Source organism: Acomys minous (assembly GCF_964271855.1).
Source record: "Acomys minous genome assembly, chromosome: 13".
NCBI lineage: Eukaryota > Metazoa > Chordata > Mammalia > Rodentia > Muridae > Acomys > Acomys minous.
The window spans coordinates 51,194,485-51,215,220 of NC_140495.1; the positions used below are offsets into that span (position 1 = coordinate 51,194,485).

The 20,736-nt window shown below is 45.8% G+C and overlaps 1 protein-coding gene across 4 annotated transcripts in view; it reads left to right on the plus strand.

Annotated features, from left to right (window-relative positions):
• Positions 1-14,498, plus strand: part of FHL2 (four and a half LIM domains 2) — a 94,649-nt gene extending 80,151 nt beyond the window's left edge. For all 4 annotated transcript variants that reach the window (XM_084754106.1, XM_084754104.1, XM_084754105.1 and 1 more), the window contains exons 4-6: positions 5,607-5,776; positions 9,051-9,237; positions 13,899-14,498. In XM_084754106.1, coding sequence (XP_084610232.1) covers positions 5,607-5,776; positions 9,051-9,237; positions 13,899-14,050 — 509 coding nt within the window. In that variant the 3' untranslated portion in view covers positions 14,051-14,498. The remainder of the gene's footprint in view (positions 1-5,606; positions 5,777-9,050; positions 9,238-13,898) is intronic.
• The last annotated feature ends 6,238 nt before the right edge of the window (positions 14,499-20,736 follow it).

Below are 20,736 nucleotides of genomic sequence, written 5' to 3' on the forward strand. Positions count from 1 at the left end.
CCAGCCACATAGCTGTATCTCAGTCAGCCACACAGCTGCAGCCCCGGCCACAGGCTCTACTTACTGCGGCTTCTGTTCCCCCCTTTCGGCTTTGTTTGTTCACTTCTGCAGTGTCCCACCCTCTTCTCTGTGACTCTTGGGGATCCCCAGTCCCTCCAGTTTTCCCTGTCCCTCACATCTAGAAGACAAGTGCTAGGATCTTTCACGCCTGGGAGCAGGCAGGCAGGCAGGCCCTGGGGAGGTAAAGGTAGGGAGGAAGGACTGGCGTTTGCAGAGAGCAGCTGGGCCAGCTCCACACACAGGGTGTTTTGTTTCTTGGTATTACTATACCAGCATGGGTGTGGGACAAATGGACAGGAAGCTCACACTTGCAGGGTGCCTCATTTTCTTCACTTGGGTTCTGGGACATCGCTGTGAAGCCAGAGGGCAGAGGAGTCTCAGAGGCCTTTTGCTGTAGTGAGTACACCTAGCCTGGCATCCACCCCAGTGAGGCACCTCCTTATGCTCCATTGTGCTAGGAAAAGAACCTGAGGGGTCTTTGCTTCATGCCCTAGGTGTGGCCAGGAGCTATGTGGGCCTTGGTCTGCTCACCTCACAGGGAGGTAGTGGTCTGTAAGATACTCCATTATCCGTGCACAGTTACGTGAACCCTGCCAATCAGAGCTACTTTGAACATAGAAACAGTACAGCTGATGTCCCTGTGTACACTGCAGGACACAAGCCACAGCATTGACCCTCTGTGCTCTACCCCTTAGGAAGCCTCTCAGATGCTGTTGATGTCCCTGCTGAACAGCAATTAGGCTGTGGGAGACAAGCTGTTTTGTTTCTCTGCCTGTCAGTACAGGCTCCACCCCAGCTCCTGTGCTGGACTCCTGGATCTCCTGGGTAGAAATGACAGTTCTGAAGTCACAGACTCTCATAGGGATATCACATCCACTGCCAACAAGTCTTAGAAATTTGTCTGCCTTAAAGTCTCAGTTCAGGGGCTGTTGAAAGATAGGAACCCTTAGCACCAGCCACGGCACGGCTCTTTGAAATTTCCACCTGCCTTTGGGACAGATTCATGGCAGTCTGTTAGTGAGCCCGGAGGTGCCAGAAATGCAAAAGATGGAAAGTATGACAGCTGAGGGGCATCCTTCACACTGCATCTTCTGCCGGAGCATCCGTAGTCCACAGAGGGCTGGAGGCAGAGAGGTTTCCTTTGAGTTGCTCTTGTGAGTTCCTACCCTTGAGGAAGTGTTGGACTTTACTCATTCTAAGTCGGCTGCCTGCAAGCAGTAATCACATCTATAAACCCTATTCACAGCAGCATCGAGACGGGGGTGGGGGGTGGGGGGGTGGGGAGCGGATTTCTTGTTGCTGTTGTTTAGATGTTAGGAGATAGCATCTCTCTGCATTGCCAGGCCTGCCTCAAACTCCAGCTCAAGTAATCCTCTTGCCTCAGCCTTCTGAAATGGCTGGCACTACAGACATGCCTGTCCATAGAAATCACCCTGACTTGATCACTACTCACTGTTTATAATCATCGCTTAGAGTTATATTACTCATTTAGATAAACCTGGATATCACTTACAGTATTATACTCTGTTAGATGAATGTAAATATTATATACCAATCACAGCACGAAACAAAAGAACCAGGTGGACAGTGGGCGGAGCTTCTGTGGAGTAGATTCAGGGGAGAGACTCACTCTAAGTCCCACTCCTTACCCAGCCTGATACACACACACATCATAAGCCTGTCCTGGGACTTGCCAGTCCACACAGCCTGAATGCTAGCCCCCGGTTAGCAGGTTTCTTGTTGACATCGGAGGCAGGAAGGCCGGAGGAGACTCGCCTGCTGTGATATTGCTCCCCTGTGTTCCTGATTCCTCACTTGTCTGTGAGGATGGGGATAGGGCCGTGCTGGCTGCATCGCATGGTAACTCTACAGATTGTGGCCATGGCACTGTGGCCTCCCTAGCACGTTCCCTTCAGGTACAATTCCTCAACCCAGTTGTTACTTCAGAGCCCAACATGGCAGCATATGCTTATAATCTGAGAACTCATGAGGAAGAGGCAGAAGTTCTAGACTAGCCTGCTCTGCATTGTGAATTCTCCAGCAGGAAGAGCTACAAAGCCAGACCCTGCTCCAAGAAACCAAAACGTATTTACTTCAGCACACACCAAGAGTGAGGCAGCCTCTGGAGGGTTGTAGCTGTGCGCGTTCAGTGAGAAATCATTTGGTTTGTGGCCTTCCTAACAGCTTCAGCTCTGAGAGACAAGAGTAGGGGACCAAGGTAGTACACGGTGGTAAAGGAGCCAGCACCTGGATGCCAAAAACCACATTTTAAAACTACCTGTTCCCACCTGAATTCTGCTTGTTTAATGGCATTTTCACTTCAGGATCTATCACCCCAGGACAGACTGTGTACCTCTACTTTAAAAGTTACTGTGTATTACCCACACATGTGTCCTGCATGTTTTACATATGTAAGTTAGAAGCTGAGTTTCTCTTCCTGGAAGTGACCCAAGAATGTTGTCTAGTAGCCACGTAATAATTCTCAGTGCATCGCTAGCACCACAGCGCAGATGTCTCCTGACAAGTCTTCCAGCCGGCTAAGGGACAGCCCAAGCCTTGCTGTTTTGACTGAGAGCTAAGGACTAGTTCACAGCTGCTTGCATTCTTCAGGGGATTTCTGCTGGGGCTGGAGTGGTTGGACCCTTCCAGCTACCCACCACCATTCCTGGAGCCTCGGGTGAAGTCTGATGGATGTTCCATCACTCAGCCCATATTCTACATCCTTTATAGGATCATCACAGTGGGGGGGAGGGGGCAGGAAGGGAACTCTCTCATCAAATCCACAAAAGCCAGACGTGGTACTGTATGGAGAATCCCCACGCTACTCTACAGGCTGAGACAGGAGGATTGTGAGGTCAAGGCCAGCCAGAGTTAGATAGCAACACCTTATTTTTTTTTTTAAACCAGAAATGTTTCTTGTTTTGTTTTTTCAGTTGCAGATGACACATTGTCTATCACAAGCTCAACTGTTCTACAGCTCCTGTGCTGTGGGAACAAGAGCAAAGACTATGAGAGGAAATGGTTGAGCTTGGCAGCGCTCTACAAAGACCCTGTTTGGGGGCCCTGTGTATGGAGTCCTTCCTAGCACACAATTCTCAATACCATAAAATGGACAAAATAGGCCCCATTTAAGAAGCAGACAGTGCCGGGTGTGGTGGTGCACGCCCTTAATCCCAGCACTTGGGAGGCAGAGGTAGATGGATCTCTGTGAGTTTGAGGCCAGCCTGATCCACAAAGCAAGTCCAGGCCAGCCAAGAGTACACAGAGAAACCCTGTCTTGAAAAACAAAAAGCAAAACAAAATAAAAAGAGAAGCAGAGAGCAATGCGGATCTGGTCCACAGACTAGGCTGTGGGCTGTCCGTAAGGTACCATATACAAGACACCCCACTCTCTTTCCTTACCCATGACCTCCTTTCCCAGTCTACTGCATCATACAAGGATGCTCGCACACAACTTCAGTTCTGAATTCGCTCATTTTATAAATATACACACGTTAGGGGATACAAAAAAAAAAAAAAGTCAGCCCTCAGCAGAGTGCTTGCTGTTGTTCAAGGCTGTTGGTGGAGGAGTTTCTGTTTTCTAGGACATACCGATGAAGAGTGATAGAAATGTCCAATGACAGTAGTGACTAGAGCTCACAGCCCAGTGTGGCTCACACAGCCAGTTGTACACAGTGGGTGTCACAGGAGTGCCTCACTGCACTGGGCTAGAGCATCCAGGTCATCACTCCACACACATTCATTTAGTTTACTATTACCTTGTGTGTCTGTGTGTGCATGTGGTGTGTGTCAGGTGTGGGGGGAGGCACACATATTCTACAGTGTGTGTCAGGGGGAGCACACATATTCCACAGTGTGTCTTGGGCAGGGGGAGGGGCACACATATCCCACAGTGTGTTGGGGGGGCACAGATATTCCACTGTGTGTGTTGAGGGGGTGAGGGGGGCACACATATCCCACAGTGTGTTGGGGGGGCACACATATCCCACTGTGTGTGTTGAGGGGGTGAGGGGGGCACACATATCCCACAGTGTGTGTTGGGCCCAGCGGGGGGGGGGGGAGCACACATATCTCAAAGTGTGTCGGGCGGGGGGGCACACATATTCCACAGTGTGTGTCGAGGGGACACACATATTCCACAGTGTGTGTCGGGAGGCCTGTGGGCACACATATTCCACAGTGTGTGTCGGGAGGCCTGTGGGCACACATATTCCACAGTGTGTTGGGTGGGGGGGCATACATATCCCACAGTGTGTGTCGGGAGGTGGGCCACACATATTCCACAGTGTGTGTCAGGGGGGTCAAGGGGGGCACACATATCTCACAGTGTACTTTTTGGCTTGTTCCTTCTGTAGTGGGTCCTGGAGATCTGATTCCGGTTGTCAAACTCTCACAGCAAAATTATTTTACCTGCTGAGCCATGGCGGTGGCCTCTAGCCACTTCTGCTTCCCTGCCAACCAGAGGGATGCTGATTAATGGAAGTACAACAGGAGGACTTGGAGATTCCCTCCGTCTTAGCAAGGATTTCTGAGACCCACCACCAATAGTACTAAGCCTGCATTTACTCTGCTTTATGATAAAATGTGATGTGCATTTGACACAATACAATTAAGTAAAATAAGGTTATATGACCTCAAGGACTGTGGTGCCGTGCTAGTTGGTTTTGTAACTGAGGTGGGTGGGTAGCGTGTACAGGATGGATGTCGTGGGCAACCGGACAATACCTATTCTTCTCATCACACTATCCAGAACAGTGGGCAACTTTCTTTTTTTTTAATTTTATTAATTTATTCAGATTACAACTCAATTGTTATCCCATCACTTGTATCCTCTTATTCCACCCTCCCTCCTGCTTTCACTCTATTCCCCTCACCCAGGTCCATGACCGAAGGGGACTTCCTCTTCCCACTATATGGTCATAGGCTATCAAGTCTCATCTTGGTATCCTGCTTATTCTTTCTTTGAGTGCCGTCAGGCACCAGGGGAAGGTAGTTAAATATGGGGCATCAGAGTTCATGTCAAAGTCAGTCCCTGCTCTCCACATAACTGTGGAGAATGTCCTGTCCATTGGGTAGATCAGAGTAGGGCTTCCATATTTACTATTATATTGTCCTTGGTTAGTGCAATAGTTTGAGCAGACTCCCTCTGGGCCCTGATCCACCTGCATCTTTCTTTAATGAATGAATGATTTATTTCTGATATTTTCCATGAAATATTTTCAGTTTGATAACAGATAGCTGAAACCATGAATGTCAAACTCTGAGCACAGGGAGATTGTTGCTGTCGATATGTAGTGACCTTTACTAACACCACCCCATAAGGACTAGCTAAATTTTGCTGGATTTTCTCTGTGTTCCACAAGGTTCTAGGAGTGCATGTATAGCATTGAAACAAAAGGCAAAATAGAAACTATCTCGAGTTAGAGGTGAGCCTTTGAGAGCAGAGAGACTCGCCGCATCAGGCGAGTAACAGGCACTGGGCGCACTGGGACTCCAAGCCAGCCAAATGACAGCTGGTGATTGATTTCTCCTGCTTCTGACCATAGGTACCCGCAAGATGGAGTATAAGGGCAGCAGCTGGCATGAGACCTGCTTCACCTGCCAGCGTTGCCAGCAGCCCATCGGAACCAAGAGCTTCATACCTAAGGAGAACCAGAACTTCTGCGTTCCCTGCTATGAGAAGCAGTACGCCCTGCAGTGCGTGCAGTGCAAAAAGGTGCTCGGGGTCCTCCAGGGCCTCGCGCCCTTCCCAGCTCCCACCCTCAGCCTGGCTGCAGTCACACACATGTGCTATGAGTGCTTGGCTGTTCCTGACTCGCATGTTTGTTCTCATGGGCATCTGTGAACTCATCGTTTTGGTCTGTGATCTGGTCTCCCCCCCCCCCCCCCAAAAGAGATGAGCTCTGAGAAAAATAATTGTCCCTTTAGGGACATTTTCAAATGTTTATGACCTGATGGTGGAGGGAAGAGAAACTCCCCACCTTAATCTGTCTCTGTTAAGCAGATGAAAAATAAACAAGAATCACAAAAGAGAGCCAGGCGGTAGTCCCAGCTCTTGGGAGGCAGAGGCAGGCAAATCACTGTAAGTTCGAGGCCAGCCTGGTCTACAAAGCGAGCCCAGGGCAGCCAGGGATACACAGAGAAACCCTGCCTCAAAAAATAAACAAACAAACAAAGAACCACAAAAGAGGTCTGCCACTCTCTCCCGCACACAGCTCAATGGATGGCGGCATTTCCAGGGCCTCAGTGCCATTAGGACTTACCTGAGCTGTTAAGTTAAGCCTTTCCCCTCCCTCATTTCCCTACTCACCTGTGCCCCTTCCCTCCCTCTCTCCCTCCCTCCCTCCCTCTCCACTCCCTCCCTTCCTCCCTCCCTCCCTCCCTCCCTCTCTCATTGCCCTGCTCATCTGTGCCCTCCCCTCTCCTTGCTTCCCTGCTCCACTGTCCCCCCACCACATTTATGGTTGCTCTTTGCTGAACTTCCTCCTGCATGCTAAGTTCTTGTTTCTTCCATGGTACCTTTCTGCTGTGCAGCTCCTTCTTCCAGTTGGGCAACAGTTTGGTCCCTTTCAGTAAAGCTCATCTTGATGTGGCAGGGGCGCTCACTTGAGGGTTCACCCATCATGAACCCTGTAAGCCAGGCCAGTAGCACATCATGAATGCCTCATTCACTCCTGTATGTTTAATGGCCATAGAATCTATACATTTGTATACATGCACAACAAAAACATGAGTACTGTTTAAAAGTCATTGACCTTGAGATAAGCCCCTTTGTCAGTCTACAAACCTGTAGGCATCATTGTAAAACCATGATGACATTTCCTGTGGCTCCTTTGAGTTGTTCCCTCCAGTCGACCACCCACCTGTGTGGTCCTTTTCGTTGCAAAAGTGCAGGTGGCACTGCCCAATAGGTGCATGCCTTTGCATGTGTGCTCCCTAAATGCACTCAGTGCTTTCAAGCTAGACACATCCCTCCTTGGGATCTGAGGGCAATCAAGACATTCAAAGGCTGGGTTTTAATCTAGGTGGAGATGGCTCTGCAGACAGCAGGTGACTTGATGCATGTGTTGCGAGGCAGAGCAGAGTGTTCATAGAGTAGGCAACAAGAGGAACCATGTAAGCTGAGACGGCGTGGAGGCTTCGGGTGTTTTGGAAAGAACTCTCTAAGAAAGCTCTGCTTAGGCTGAAGGGCAGCTGAACCTGCTGATGTGCTGTGGAGAGGGGTGGATGGTGTGAGGAGATGTGGAGGGAGTGGGAAAGAGTGGAAGGTATGAAGAGAGGTGGAACCGTGGGAGGGGTTGAATAAATGAGCTGAGGTGGTGGAGGGGGTGGGGAGTGCAGGGTGGAGAAGACAGTGGGAAGTGTGAGGGAGTGGAGGGTATTGGATCCAGAACACAGAGGGAGGAGCAAAGAGGAACTCTAAGCAAAGTAACCATTACATCACATATACATGTGTCCTGTATCTCACATGAACATGTAGACCCAGAATATTTTCTATAAATTCTATTCCTGGGGCTGGAGAGTGACAGGCAAATGATTTCTGATGCGTGGTGTAGCACCTATTTTTTTTTACTCTGTTTTATTTGGGTTTCTTATACCTCTACCTCCTTTCCAGTCCTCCAATAGTAGGTAGGAGAGAGAGAAGGTTAGGAGGAAATTTAGACTTCTTTCAACTTAGTTCCTTGAGGGCAATTCCAATCTTAGTAGTCCAGCTAACCAGCAAAACAGCAAACAGCAAGCACAGCCATAGGATGAACCGACAGCGGTCTTCTTCTTCCTCAGACTGCTTTTCTTTTCTGTGCCCTGGCATTTATACCGTCTGAGTCTTCAGAATTAAACTATCTGCAGCTGGCCAAGATCATGCCTCTCTCTAGCCCGCACGAGGCAATCATAGTTACCAGCTGTGGACAACCTAAAAGCAGCCCTATATCCCACACTTGGGATTAAAACAAAAAAACTTTTTTTACATAATTGAATTTTAAACCAAAGCTTTTGCCACAGTATGGTTTAATGGCAAGAGGGCAGGACAGAAGTGAGTCCTGATTCTGCTTCCTGCCAGCTCTGATTTAATTCTTGGGCAATGCCTGGGTCTCAGTAGCTTCATCGGCAGCATGGTAATAGCATTTTGCTGCACAAGCTTCATACAAGAACGTCAGAAATTGCCAAATGCTACCTCACTGTTAAAAAAGTAAAAAACTAAGATGTGGCCTGGAGTATTTTCATTTCATCTTCTGTTGTGACTGCATGCTGATCTGAGACCTATTTAGACTTGCCATGAGTTAAATTCACACGAGAAGCAGTATTCGGAGGTTACAGGACGTAGCTGAGGTATGGCAAGCTGTTTATCACCTTGTAGCTTCTTCATGAACCTTCTCTGACTGTAAGGCAGGCTGAGGATAACGGCTCCCACGATGCTGCTCCCTTCAGGCCACACCAGCAGATGCCCATTTCAGGTGTCGTTAAGCCTCTCCCTTCCTGCACCTCTGGTTACTACTACACGGGCTGAGCCTGAGATTGGAGCTGGAGCATCACCACTTGCCAGGATCTGAAAGAAGGCTTCCACAGAGATGTGTCCCTCTCTCTTAGTCACTCCGCCTCTGTAGATAGACCTGAAATGCTGAGGTCTCTTAGCCATGTCTTGTCTCAGCTACAGGGTTACTCAGAAGTAGGGGTCAATGCCCTCAGAGTTGTCTCTGGTCACCACTTTCGTATTTGGGACAGTTCCCCATAGCACCCATGCCTTCTGTTCCTGTGCACTCCTGTGACACCTAAAGACCCAGTGTCAGCAGAGAGAAAGCCAGAGAGCTACAAGCGTGGTATGGATGGTAGGTACAAGGTACCTGAGGTATGAGGTTTCTTTACCGCTTTAACAAGCTGGACGTTTGTGGGGGCTGGGGTTGTCTCACATCATCTGCTGGCAGCAGTGGTGACAGATGTCTACCAGGAATGCATGAGCTCTGACGCTTCCACTTGTCTCCCCCCCCCCCCAGCCTATCACCACAGGAGGTGTTACTTACCGGGAGCAGCCGTGGCACAAGGAGTGCTTTGTGTGCACAGCCTGCAAGAAGCAGCTATCTGGGCAACGATTCACGGCACGGGATGAGTTTCCTTACTGCCTGACCTGCTTCTGTGACCTGTATGCCAAGAAGTGTGCTGGGTGCACCAATCCCATCAGCGGTGAGTCCCGGAAAGGCTACTACCAGGGCATAGGCTGTCTGCTTCCTAGAGCAACATGAAAGTCTACAATGTTAGCATGAGTGTCAGCTGGTGACTGATGATTTTTTTCCCCCGGAAGCCTAGTCATGGAGAACCATTGGCCTGTCGTTGAGTATTTCTGCTTGGGTCTATGAGTCTGTTGTAGTCCCACAAGGAAAATGAATGGTGCACTTCAGCCTCCACAGCAGACCTGGTATTTGAAGTGTCCATGTCATCTTAGGGAGACTCTCATAATCAAAGACAGCTAGATGGGGACGCAGGGCACATTCTAAGTAGTTTATTCATAGCACAGTCCTCAAAGAGTTTGACAATGTGAGAGCCCAAATGTGCTTGGCTGGCAGACCAGTATCTGGACCAAACTGTTGAGTATGCTGAAGATATTGAAATCAGAGACTAGATGGCTTCAGCCTAAAGCCCCTTAATTATTTACCATGTACCAATGGTAGTGCAAAGTACAAGTATTCTGTCATGTGTAGGAATGATTCTTGAAGTGGATTTAATAACCCCATTTATTCAGTCCACCTGTTCCTTTTTGCTTTTTATTGCTCTGATAAACACCATGATCAAAAGCAACCTGTGAGGAAAGGGTTTCTTTTGTCTTAAAGCTTACAGTCTATCATGAAGAGATGGAGTGTAAGAAGAAGATGAAGTAAGGGCAGGAACCTGGAAGTGGGAACTCAAGCAGAGCCATGGAGGAGTGCTGTGTACTGGCTTGCTCTCCATGTCTTCTTCCACATGCTTTCTTGTACAGGCCAGGACCATCTTTCCAGGGGCGGTACTCCCCACATGTGGGGACTCCCACGCCCACATCAACCACTAATCAAGAGAATGCCCATCGTCCTACTTGCCTCTTCCCAGATAACTCTAGGTTGCATGAAGTTGACAAAAAACTAACCAGGTCACCATGGCTTTGTCCCTGATGCACAGTCAGAAGACAAATCTGGCAGGAAACAGGAAGCCACAGACTGTCCCATGTAGCTTTGCAGGGTCTTTATATAGGAACACTTGCACACCACTTGCCTAGAACCAAGTCTCCTTGGACCTACATACCTTCCCTGATAGCAGGCCTTGGCCATGTACCCACAGTCCATACTTTATTTACATGTAAAATTAAAATGTACAAAATTGTTAAATTTTCCTTTGTTGAGACATCTGATTCTTAGATACTATATTTCCCTTGAAATTAGGCAGGAAATGGGATATGTTCAGTGGCATGTCCATCTTCCTCATAGTTTCTGATAAGGAACTATTTCCAATACTTTATAGTTTATAGAAAAATAGTATAAATGTGAATTACTTTATATTAGACATGGATATTTTCTGAAGTTATAAAATTTGGACAAAAAGCTAGGAAAAGCAGAATTCTTCCTTTAAAACAGCATAATTAATTCTCTGAAAAACAGTGATTGATTTTTTTAAAAACATACAGAATTTTGAAATTGAAGCTAAATGTCTTTTCAGCCAGATTTCCAAAGACTTACACACCCTGAGGTTGGAAGAAGTTTCAGATATGTTTTCAGCACTTTGCCTCTTCAACACAATTTAAACTGCTTTGATGATTAACTTGAAAACACTACAGTTTTATGTCCAGTGGTGTTTACTGCTCATTCATAATTGATTACTTTATCTATCCACATAGATTTGCAAACATATCTAGTCGTTAAAACTGACTTGCAACCTTAAATCAATACCCATGTTGCTTTTAATGACCTACAGATGTGCACACAGCAGCAGTGGGTTTGCGTTTCCCGACATCTATGCTTCCTGATGACTCAGGGCAAACACCTTTGTGTTCCAGCTCTCTTCTTTTTTCTGTTTTTTTTGTTTTGTTTTGTTTTGGGTTTTTTGTTTTGTTGTTGTTGTTTTGTTTTTTGTTTGTTTGATTTTTGTTTTTTTGTGGTTTTTTTTTTTTTTGCTTGTTTTTTTCAAAAAGGGTTTCTCTGAATAGCCCTCACTGTCCTGGGACTCATTCTGTAGACCAGGCTGGCCTTGAACTTACAGAGATCCCCTTGCCTCATACGTGCTGGGATTAAAGGAGTGCACCACTACTACCTGGCCTCCAGCTCCTTTAAATAAATGTAATTTAGAAGATTCATCCAATGACATGGGGTTGGTTTTTATTTTCACATTTTTGTGACTTGGGGGAAGGGCATTTTCATGTAGTACCCCTAAGTGTAGGAAGACAGCGTGTCCCAACAGAGGAAGTACTTGGAGAAGGTTTATTCGAGCATTCTAGTTTTGCTGCCTAGTTTCAATGTCAGTGATTCTAAGTTAGATTACAGTGTCTCACTTTAAAAAAGAAACACACATAAAAGAACATCTTTGAGTTGGTCATTTGAAATTGGACAAAGGATTTTAGAAACCTACTCTGTCTTTCTTAAAGCCGTAGTTCAGTCTTGTTAAGGACATTATAGGATATATGCAACATAAAAATAAGGATTGAATATACATATAGTTAAGTTAACATATACATGTCGCATATATTTATTGCATATAAAATGCATATATCTCCTTTAGGAGTCTTCCCTTCATTCTCTTTGGCTCCTGTTTCTACCGCTTATTGCATATGCTGGCACTTCAGGGCAAAGGTAGAGCCTCAAAAGAGGTGCTCAACCTGTGATTCCTGCCCTCCATGGTGATGCCACGCCTTTCTTCACACACTCGCTCCCCTCCACCAGGGCTCCTCTTTGCCCCAGCTCTCTGCTGTAGAACCTAACAAGGGTGTGAGAAGTATGGAATGGCAAAGATGCCAGTCTTAAAAGCCTCTTGGAGGGAAGCTGGAGGGATGACTCAGTGGTTAAGAGTACTGGATGCTCTTCCAGAGAACCTGGGTTCAAGTCCCAGCACCCATAGGGTGGTAAACACTGTCTGTAACTTCAGTTCCAGGGATCCAACACCCTCTTCTGGCCATTTGCACATCGTGATGCCCAGACGTATATTTAGGTAAACACATAAAAATTAAGATAGAAATCTCAAAAATAAATAAATAAATAAAAAGCATCTTGGGTTTGCAGGTCACTCAGGTCCATATGCTAAGAAGAGACACTACCATTTATCAAGCCTTTAGCAGCTCTGGGAACTTTCCAGAGCTTCCTAGGTAACTCAGAGGTATAGAAAATTACAACGGCAGGCCTGAAGCCCAAATTGGCTTCTGCCCAGAGCCAGTGCAAGGCTCTGGTTCTAGAAGTAGGAAAGGCAATTTATATGTTGCTGCTTTCTCCTTGTGGTTCTGCGGATTGAACCCAGGGCATCCCACATACTAGGCAAGTAAGCATTCCGCTATTGAGTTACATTTTTAGCTTCAGGAATTCCACCACCACCACCCTCTTTTGTTGTTGTTGTTGTTGTTGTTGTTGTTGTTGTTGTTGTTGTTGTTGCTACAAGCTATTTAGGGAAAGAAGGCTGCCTGAGCTTTGCTGGTGTGTCCTCCATCAGGAATGGAAGTGGCCTTTGGAAGGACACAAGTACTTCACAGAGATGCATGCTAAGACCTAGCCTTAGCATGGCTTGCCAAACACGCAGAGTTTGACATTTCCCAATGTGGAAGAGCTTGCTACAATAGGACCTAACTGTTGAGTTAGTCTTTGTAAGTCTGACAACTTGATAGCAGTAGAATGCTGTAGCTGTAGCTACTTTCTTACAGTATGGTTTATCACATCGAACTTTTGGTGACTGAAATTCAATCCTCTAAACTTAACCAGAACAGATGGTAAAGTTGACTTAAGTCCGTGCATTTCATCCTTCTTTGTCAGGATGTCCAGTGGCCATACAGACCACATGTTGCTGATTACGCAATCAGCACTCTGTGTAACTTAAACATCATGTTGGGACTAGTCAAACATGAGGCAGAAGAAGGATGGAATCGAGTTGGTTTTCTTGTTTACCAGCCCTGGAACCCAGGCTGTTGCTCAATGCTCAACTGCTTCCGTAGCACTCCGGATCCTGGCCCTGCCTCCAGGGCTATGAAAAGTGGAACTGTGGGTTTGCTCAGTCCTTAGCAAGTTCAGGGGCAGCTCTGGCCTGTGATTCTGCCTTCCTTCACTGCACAGTACTTCGACACACTGAGTCCTTTCTCTCATCCCCAGCTCCTGCTTCTGGAGCTGGTCCCAGGATCACTCCTGTGAGTGCTGGTCCTTTCTTAGCCCTTCTCTTCGGCCTCCCTACATCCACTCCCTTTGTTATAGCACTCAGCAAAGGCACAGGGAATCCGCCCCCTTTTCTTGTGGGGAGCAGGTTTCATTTCAGGAGAACACAGATAATAATCAAGGAAACAGCAGGCACATTTCTTCCTACAGTGCCAGGGATGGGATCCAGGGTCTCATACCCTATAGGCAATTGCTCTACCACTGAGCTACACTCCCAGACTAAACTCACACTTGTTCATGGTGTTATCACACCCTTGTGTCTGTTCTTCTGATGCCCCTGAGTTCCTTGAGGTTGAGGAGGGTTGTTGGTTATGTGTAAATTCTCTCCTCTCAGTTGCTTGTCTGGAGCTCACTGTGCATATGTCCTACAGTGAGCCCAAAGCTGAAGCAGATCCAACTGTAATTTCTTTCTCAGCTTTGCTGCAGTTGGTCACCTGATGACAGCTCATCATCCTGTGTTTTTTCTTTTGCACACAGGTCTTGGTGGCACAAAGTACATCTCTTTCGAGGAGCGTCAATGGCACAACGACTGCTTCAACTGCAAGAAGTGCTCCCTGTCCCTGGTAGGGCGAGGCTTCCTTACAGAGAGAGATGACATCCTTTGTCCTGACTGTGGGAAGGACATCTGAAGGCGCCACAGGAGCCACAGTGTATGGCGCAGAGGTCCTGGTGTTTTTTCTTAGCCAGGCATTGCTGTGTTCTGGTTCCCACCAGCCACCAGGAGGCTTCTTGCTGCCCTTCCTGGCTTCATGTTTGTTGAAACCCTTTAGTTCTCTGTACTACTTCAGTCCCAGGGGGAGAAAACCCATCTGTAAATAAATCCTGGGTGGGAAGATGGCTTCGAGTTTTGTAGCAATGCAAGGCAGATTAAATGAAAAAGTATTGACTGTCTTTATGATGCATCCTTCTTTCACAGCCTATTTAATTGTTAAGTGCAATTAACATTTGTTATGAACTTGAATGTGTTTTCAAGGGAGAGCTGGGATGTGCAGCTTTTTAACTTCCTTTTTGTGTAAAAGTTAGAGTAAGATTTATGTGACTTAGAATAAAGTTATTCAGAATAAAACCTTTTGCCAAGCACAGTGTGGGAACTGGTTAAATGTCAGAGTCTCACTTTAGATAGCCTTTTGAGCAGCAGTGAGCACTGCCTGAAGTAGGTTCTGTTGGTCAGGGTAGGTGGGGCTGGGGCGGTATCATCACGTGCACCATGCCTTGTTTCCAGAAAGCCTTCTGGTAGTGCCATGCTTCCCGGCACTAACTTTCCTCCTCCACAAGCTCTCCTTCTCCTGGAACACAACTATTCTACATTTGATCTGTAAATCTACCTTCCATAACATGAATGGTGGCAAAGCTATGAGGCTAATGACAAAGAGCCCTGATTTTGAGTCACTTGGTATATAGATCCGTGTAAGCAACTGACTGCCTTCTCATCCATCGAGTGAAGACAGAAGCAACATAGGCCAGAGACAGAACCTAGTTTCCTTAACACCGTCGGCTCATCACCCTAGCAAGGGAAAGCACACTGAGGCACTGAAGTTGTTGTGTGTATGTGTGTGTGTTTGTGTGTGTGTGTGTGTGTGTGTGTGTGTGTGTGTGTGTGTGTGTGTAGGAGGTGTTGGAACCTCACTCTGCACCAGCCCTGCTTCAGCTTTAGGCCAGGGATTACGCGATGGTCTATTGTATCCCACTCATGATCAGGTGTCAGTAAAGAGGAAAACAATGCACTAGCACACAGAGAACCCAAACCTTGGCAGCAGTCTATAGAAGAATCTTGCTTACTGGCTAAACAAGGATACTGTGAACCCAATTTGCCTGACAATGCATTAAATTCTCTTCAGGATGGGAGCAGGGCAATATCTCTACCTTTTAGTCACTAAAAGAAGGCATTCTGATAAAGAGGTAAGCTGTGCAAAAGAAAATACCTCTGTTTGGTATACGAATATAAAATCAGTTTATTTATTTTGTATAATATTTATTTTTTTTTTATGATATCAAACATGTATATGATGCATAGGAGTCATTTTTCACTCACCATTTCCTCCTCTAGTCCCCTTCCCACTCCTGCTGAACCTCAACAAGTCCTTCATGCTGTAACCCACCTACTTTTATTAGGGTTGCTTGCATGAGCACAGGTGGGGTTATTTCCTCAAGAGTAGACAATATGCCAATGGAAGAAAGTTACTCCTCCCTCCCAACAATCATCAATTACAATAGCTCCTAAAGTAGGGGTGGGGCCTTATAAACCCCTCATTTATACATGATGGGTTTCTGTGGCACCCCATCCTGCACTGATAACCAGGATTGCTGATTTCATGAGTAACACCGCCATGCCATCTCCAGACAGCAGCATTTTTCATCAGGCTTCCCTGTCCTCTGACTCTTACATCCCACCATCTTTTCTTCAGTGTTCCCTTGGATAGAGTGATATAACTAACCTAACCCACTCAGGCTGAGCACACAAGGCACTTATTCATCACCCATTGCAAACAAAGCATCTCCAACCACGGCTGAGAGAAGCACCTATCCATGGGTATAAACAAGTATTGAGAAGGCAATTTGATATGAAGTGCATTTAGCAAAACAATAATAGGGTCTCCTTTGGTGCTTATGATGTCCCCACTGGCTTCTCAGGTCAGGTTTTTTTTTTTTTTTAGTCTGCATGATGTTTAGCAGCATGTGATGTGGGTTTGGTGGTTTGAATGAGATGTTCCCCAAACTCTCAAGCCTTTGAACACTTGCTCCCCAGTGGGTGGCGATGTCTGGGGAGGTTATGCAGCCTTTAGGAGGTGGAGCCTTCCTGGAGGAATATGTCACTGCGGGTAGATTTTTGAGGTTTTACAGTCTCATCCAACTTCCAGTTCATTTTCTGCTTCCTGTGTGTGGATATAGACTCGATCTTTTAGCTTGTTGACCCTGCTACTATGTATGCCACCATGATGGACTCTTACTCTTCTGGAACTGTAAACAAACAAATAAATGACACACCCCGTGTATGTGTGTGTGTGTGTGTGTGTGTGTGTGTGTGTGTGTGTGTGTGTGTTCAACCTTATCTGAGTAATACTGGCTTCATAATATGAGTTTGGCGGTGTTCCATTCCTCCTATGTTATGGAACTATTTGAAGAGCACTGGTGCACACTCATCTTTAAAGGCTTGATAAGAGTTGGCAGTGAATCCATGTGGACACTGAAGAATATATTGCCCATGCTTGCAACAGCCATGTCATAAACATCTTCCTCCCATCATACAGCTCATATTTTTCTGTATTTTCTTCCACAACATTTCCAAAGTTTTGGAAGGGTTGATGTTGCTGCTAATTCAAAAGTATGACCTAAAAATATTTATTATTAGTCTTAAGGTTATTACGGCGGTATTTTCTAACCTGTTATCAATCAATAAAAGACAAAGACACCGAGTATATTTTAGAATAGCCTTGGTTCACCTGGGCAGGGCAGAAATTAATCCCTCAAAATACCTTCCGTTATCTCCCAGCCTGGCTACCTCCCATCTATAATCCATAAATACTTGCTAATGATCTCCATTTCCTTCAACCACGCCAATCAGGCCATGTGCTCTCTCTACCTAACCAATTACTGTGGTTCTGTCTCCTCCTCCGGGGCCTGTCCTCCTTCCTCCCAAGATCCTTCTCCCTCAAATCCCAAGAACTTTGGCCACACCTACCCCATTCTGCCCTGCCTAGGTTCAGGTCTTTTAATCAGCCAATCAGGAATAATTTCTTAAGCAAGGTTATACAACAATACTTGGGGTTCATGAGAATGTGCTAGGTTAGATCTTGGCAGCTGGTAATTAGCATCAAAATACACAACACCAGACCAACCTCCAACAGGTTGTTATAGATGCTCCAGTTAGGGTGGGGCCCTCAACAGTTACTTATTCTCAGCATCTTGAAAGGATTTGTATTTTCCATGATTTGCTGTGAAAAGAGACTTCTCTAATGAATGGTGAGAGTGGCACTTAGTTATAGGATAAGAGAAGATGGTGCGGGGTAAGCGTAATCAGAATGCACTACATACATGTATTAAATTGTCAAAGAATAAATTAATTAAAAATTGTATTTTAAAATAAGCTTTTATATTAAAATTTAAATATAATTTTAAAAATCCTTGAGAAAAACAGCAATTTGCCCATCCTTCATGTGTCTGTGTAGTTCCTCTAATTTTTCTAACTACTGATTTCTAGTTTTATTATACCATAATCTGATAAAATACAGGAAATGATTTCAATTATTTTGTATTTTGGTAACACTTGGCTTATGGTCTAGGATGTGGTCTATTTTAGAGAAGGCTCCTTGGGTTGCTGAGAGAGTGTATATTTTGTATCTTTTGGATGGAATAGTCTGTATATATCCATTACATTCATTTGACTCCTGCAACAGTCCTTCACTGGTGTTAGAATATGTATTTTCAGAAGACAGAGGACTGGCAGCTCTCTAGGACTTCCCTGGAAATCCAGAACCAGAATAGGATCATCGAGACATCGAGTCTCATGGACTGAACAACTACAGGACCATTGACCTTTCCCTCAGGAGATATCCATGTTGGACTACTCAGACCATAGCCTATAAGCCAAGCCAATAACCCCATCCCTACCCCCGGCTGACACACACACACACACACACACACACACACACACACACACACACACACTCATTCCCTTAGTTCTGTTCCTTTAGCGAACCCTGAATAATATGAGGTTGGTAGCAGAAAGGGGGCTATTGCTGTGACAGGCTTGACCATGTTGTTTTTTGGGAGAATGTGGACAATTTGGGACTTTGGACTAAGAAATTAGTTGAATGCTGTATGCAGGGTTTAATGAGTCATCCTAGTAGCACCATGGAAGACAGTAATACTGAGAGCAATGTGGACTATGGATGCCAACTCAAAAGGCTTCAGAGGGGAACAATATTAGTCAGTGGGCTAGGGAGCATTCTTGAGAAATATTGGCACAGAATGTGACTGCTTTCTGCCTTGGTCCTAAGAATCTGCTCAAGGCTGAATGGAAAAGTACTAGATTCATTTCCTTGATGGGAGCTTTCAAAACAGCCTGCTATTGACTCTGTCACATGGTTATTAGTATTCACTCTTATGCAGACAAGAAGGACAAATGAAATATAATTTGAGGAGAAAAAGAATACCATGAAATTTAATGTTAGGGCCATGGCTTGTGCTGAATGAAATAAAGGCCTGACTCCACCAAGGTAAGAGTCCAGCTTGTAAAAAGGAAAGACCTAAGGAATTTGCTTGTTCCTAAAAAGCAGTAACAAAAGAAAGCTATCACAAATGTGATTCTGTGAGGCTAGACTCCATTCTAAGCAGGTGACCAAGGTGAACTTGTCAGTGTTGGCTGTGTGGTTCTGGCTTCAGAGTCATTAAGGATACACTAGCAAAGAAGTTGTATAGTCTTCCTCCATGGCTAAGGAGAGCTTCTAAGGCCAGGCCTGTGGCAGGAGAGGCCCTCATGGAGGCCTGGAGGAGCCATTTCGTGAAGCTGTCCAAGTGAAGCCTGGACTGCATTACAGACCTCAAGATGCTGGAGGTTTGTGCAGGGAGTGGAACCAGCCAGGGAAAGAGAAGTGTGCTTCAGGCAGCAAAGCTGGATGGGCAGAGCCACCAAGGCCCTTTGACACCACACATGAAGCTTGAGGACTTGGAGTTTGCCCTGCTAGGCTTTGGTTCAGTGTTTCCTCTCTGCTTCCATTCCCTCCTATTCAAACAGTAATGTATGTCTTGTGGCACTGTAATTTGCTCTTTTACTTTATAAGGGCTATAATTAGGAGACTGCCTTGAGTCTAAGAGAGTTGGACTTTGGACTTTTTTTTTTGGTTTTTTGAGACAGGGTTTCTCTGTGTAGCCTTGGCTGTCCTTGACTTGCTTTGTAGACCATGCTGGCCTCTAACTCAGAGATCTGCCTGCCTCTGCCTCCCAAGTGCTGGGATTAAAGACATGAGCCACCTTGCCCGGCTGGACTTTGGACTTTTAAACTGTGCTGAGACTGTTCAGAGGACTTCTGACACTGGACTAACTGCATTTTGCATTATGATATATATGGTCATGAGCTTATGAGGATTAGGGAGTTGAAAGTGATAATTTGAAAGAGAGTGAACTGTAGGCTCACGTTCTTTGAAGGCTTGGTCCCCAGATGGTAGAACTGTTTTTGGTAGCATTAGGTGGCATGGCCCTGTTTTAGATGTGTCACACTAGGGGTGAGCTTTGAGGTCTCCCAGAGTACTCTTTCTGCCACTTGCTTATGTTTCAGGATGTGAGCACTCAGTTTCCCTACGTGCTACCTGGCATCTGCCACCTCCACTCTGCAATTATGGATTTTGATACCCTCAAATGTTAAGCACAAAATAAACTTTCTTCTTTAACTTGCTCTGGGTATGGTGTCTTATCAGTCACCATAGAAAAGTAACTAAGACATAACCCAAAGCAGAAAATAAGTTTGTGTGTATCTATTCATAGATTATGGAATAAATGATTGGTTTACATCCTGTCATTCCAATCACATTACCTCACATTCACTGGTCTGCATTCTCCATGGAATTAGGAACTGAATTACCTTGCTCAACCCGAAGATAAAGAACACAAGACAGTTAAAAGTACATAGGAACTCACATGTTTACTTCACAATAAGAAAATCAACTAAGATTTTAAGCAACTGAAAAAAATTAAAGGCATTTCAGTTCATAAAACACACCAGTAAAAACACCAAATGCAAGAAGAGTTTTGTCATTGCTTTTCTTCTTTTCTTGGCTCAAAATAGAAAATTACCATAGCATTTTCCAAGTTGCTTAATTTAAAACTTCAGTCTTCAAATTAAGACCCTCCCCACCCCCCAAGCTAAGGAATCAGTCATTTAAGCTCAGAGCTTTGTTCAGTACTCAGAGGTACAAGCAAGAGGCCTGTGGTGGAACTTGGCTCAGATAAGCTCCCACCCTGCCACGAGGTCGTTTGTCTGTCTGTCTGTCTGTCTCCCTCCCTCCCTCCCCAGAAAGGTCTTCTCTCTCTCTTTCCGTCCCGCCACCCCCCCCCCCGCCACCCCCCCCCCCCCCTTTGAGTTTTTGAGACAAGATTTCTCTGTGTAGCCTTGGCTGTCCTGGAACTCACTCTGTAGATCAGGCTGGCCTCAAACTTGAGATCCACCTGGCTCTGCCTTCCAAGTACTGGGATTAAAGATGTGCACCACCACTGCCTGGCTCCAAGCAAGATGTTTTAAACATGACATCACTAGCTGCCCTCTTGCTCACAACAGGGGACCTAGCTGGGTTGTTTTAATGTAAATAAGATTATGCCACAC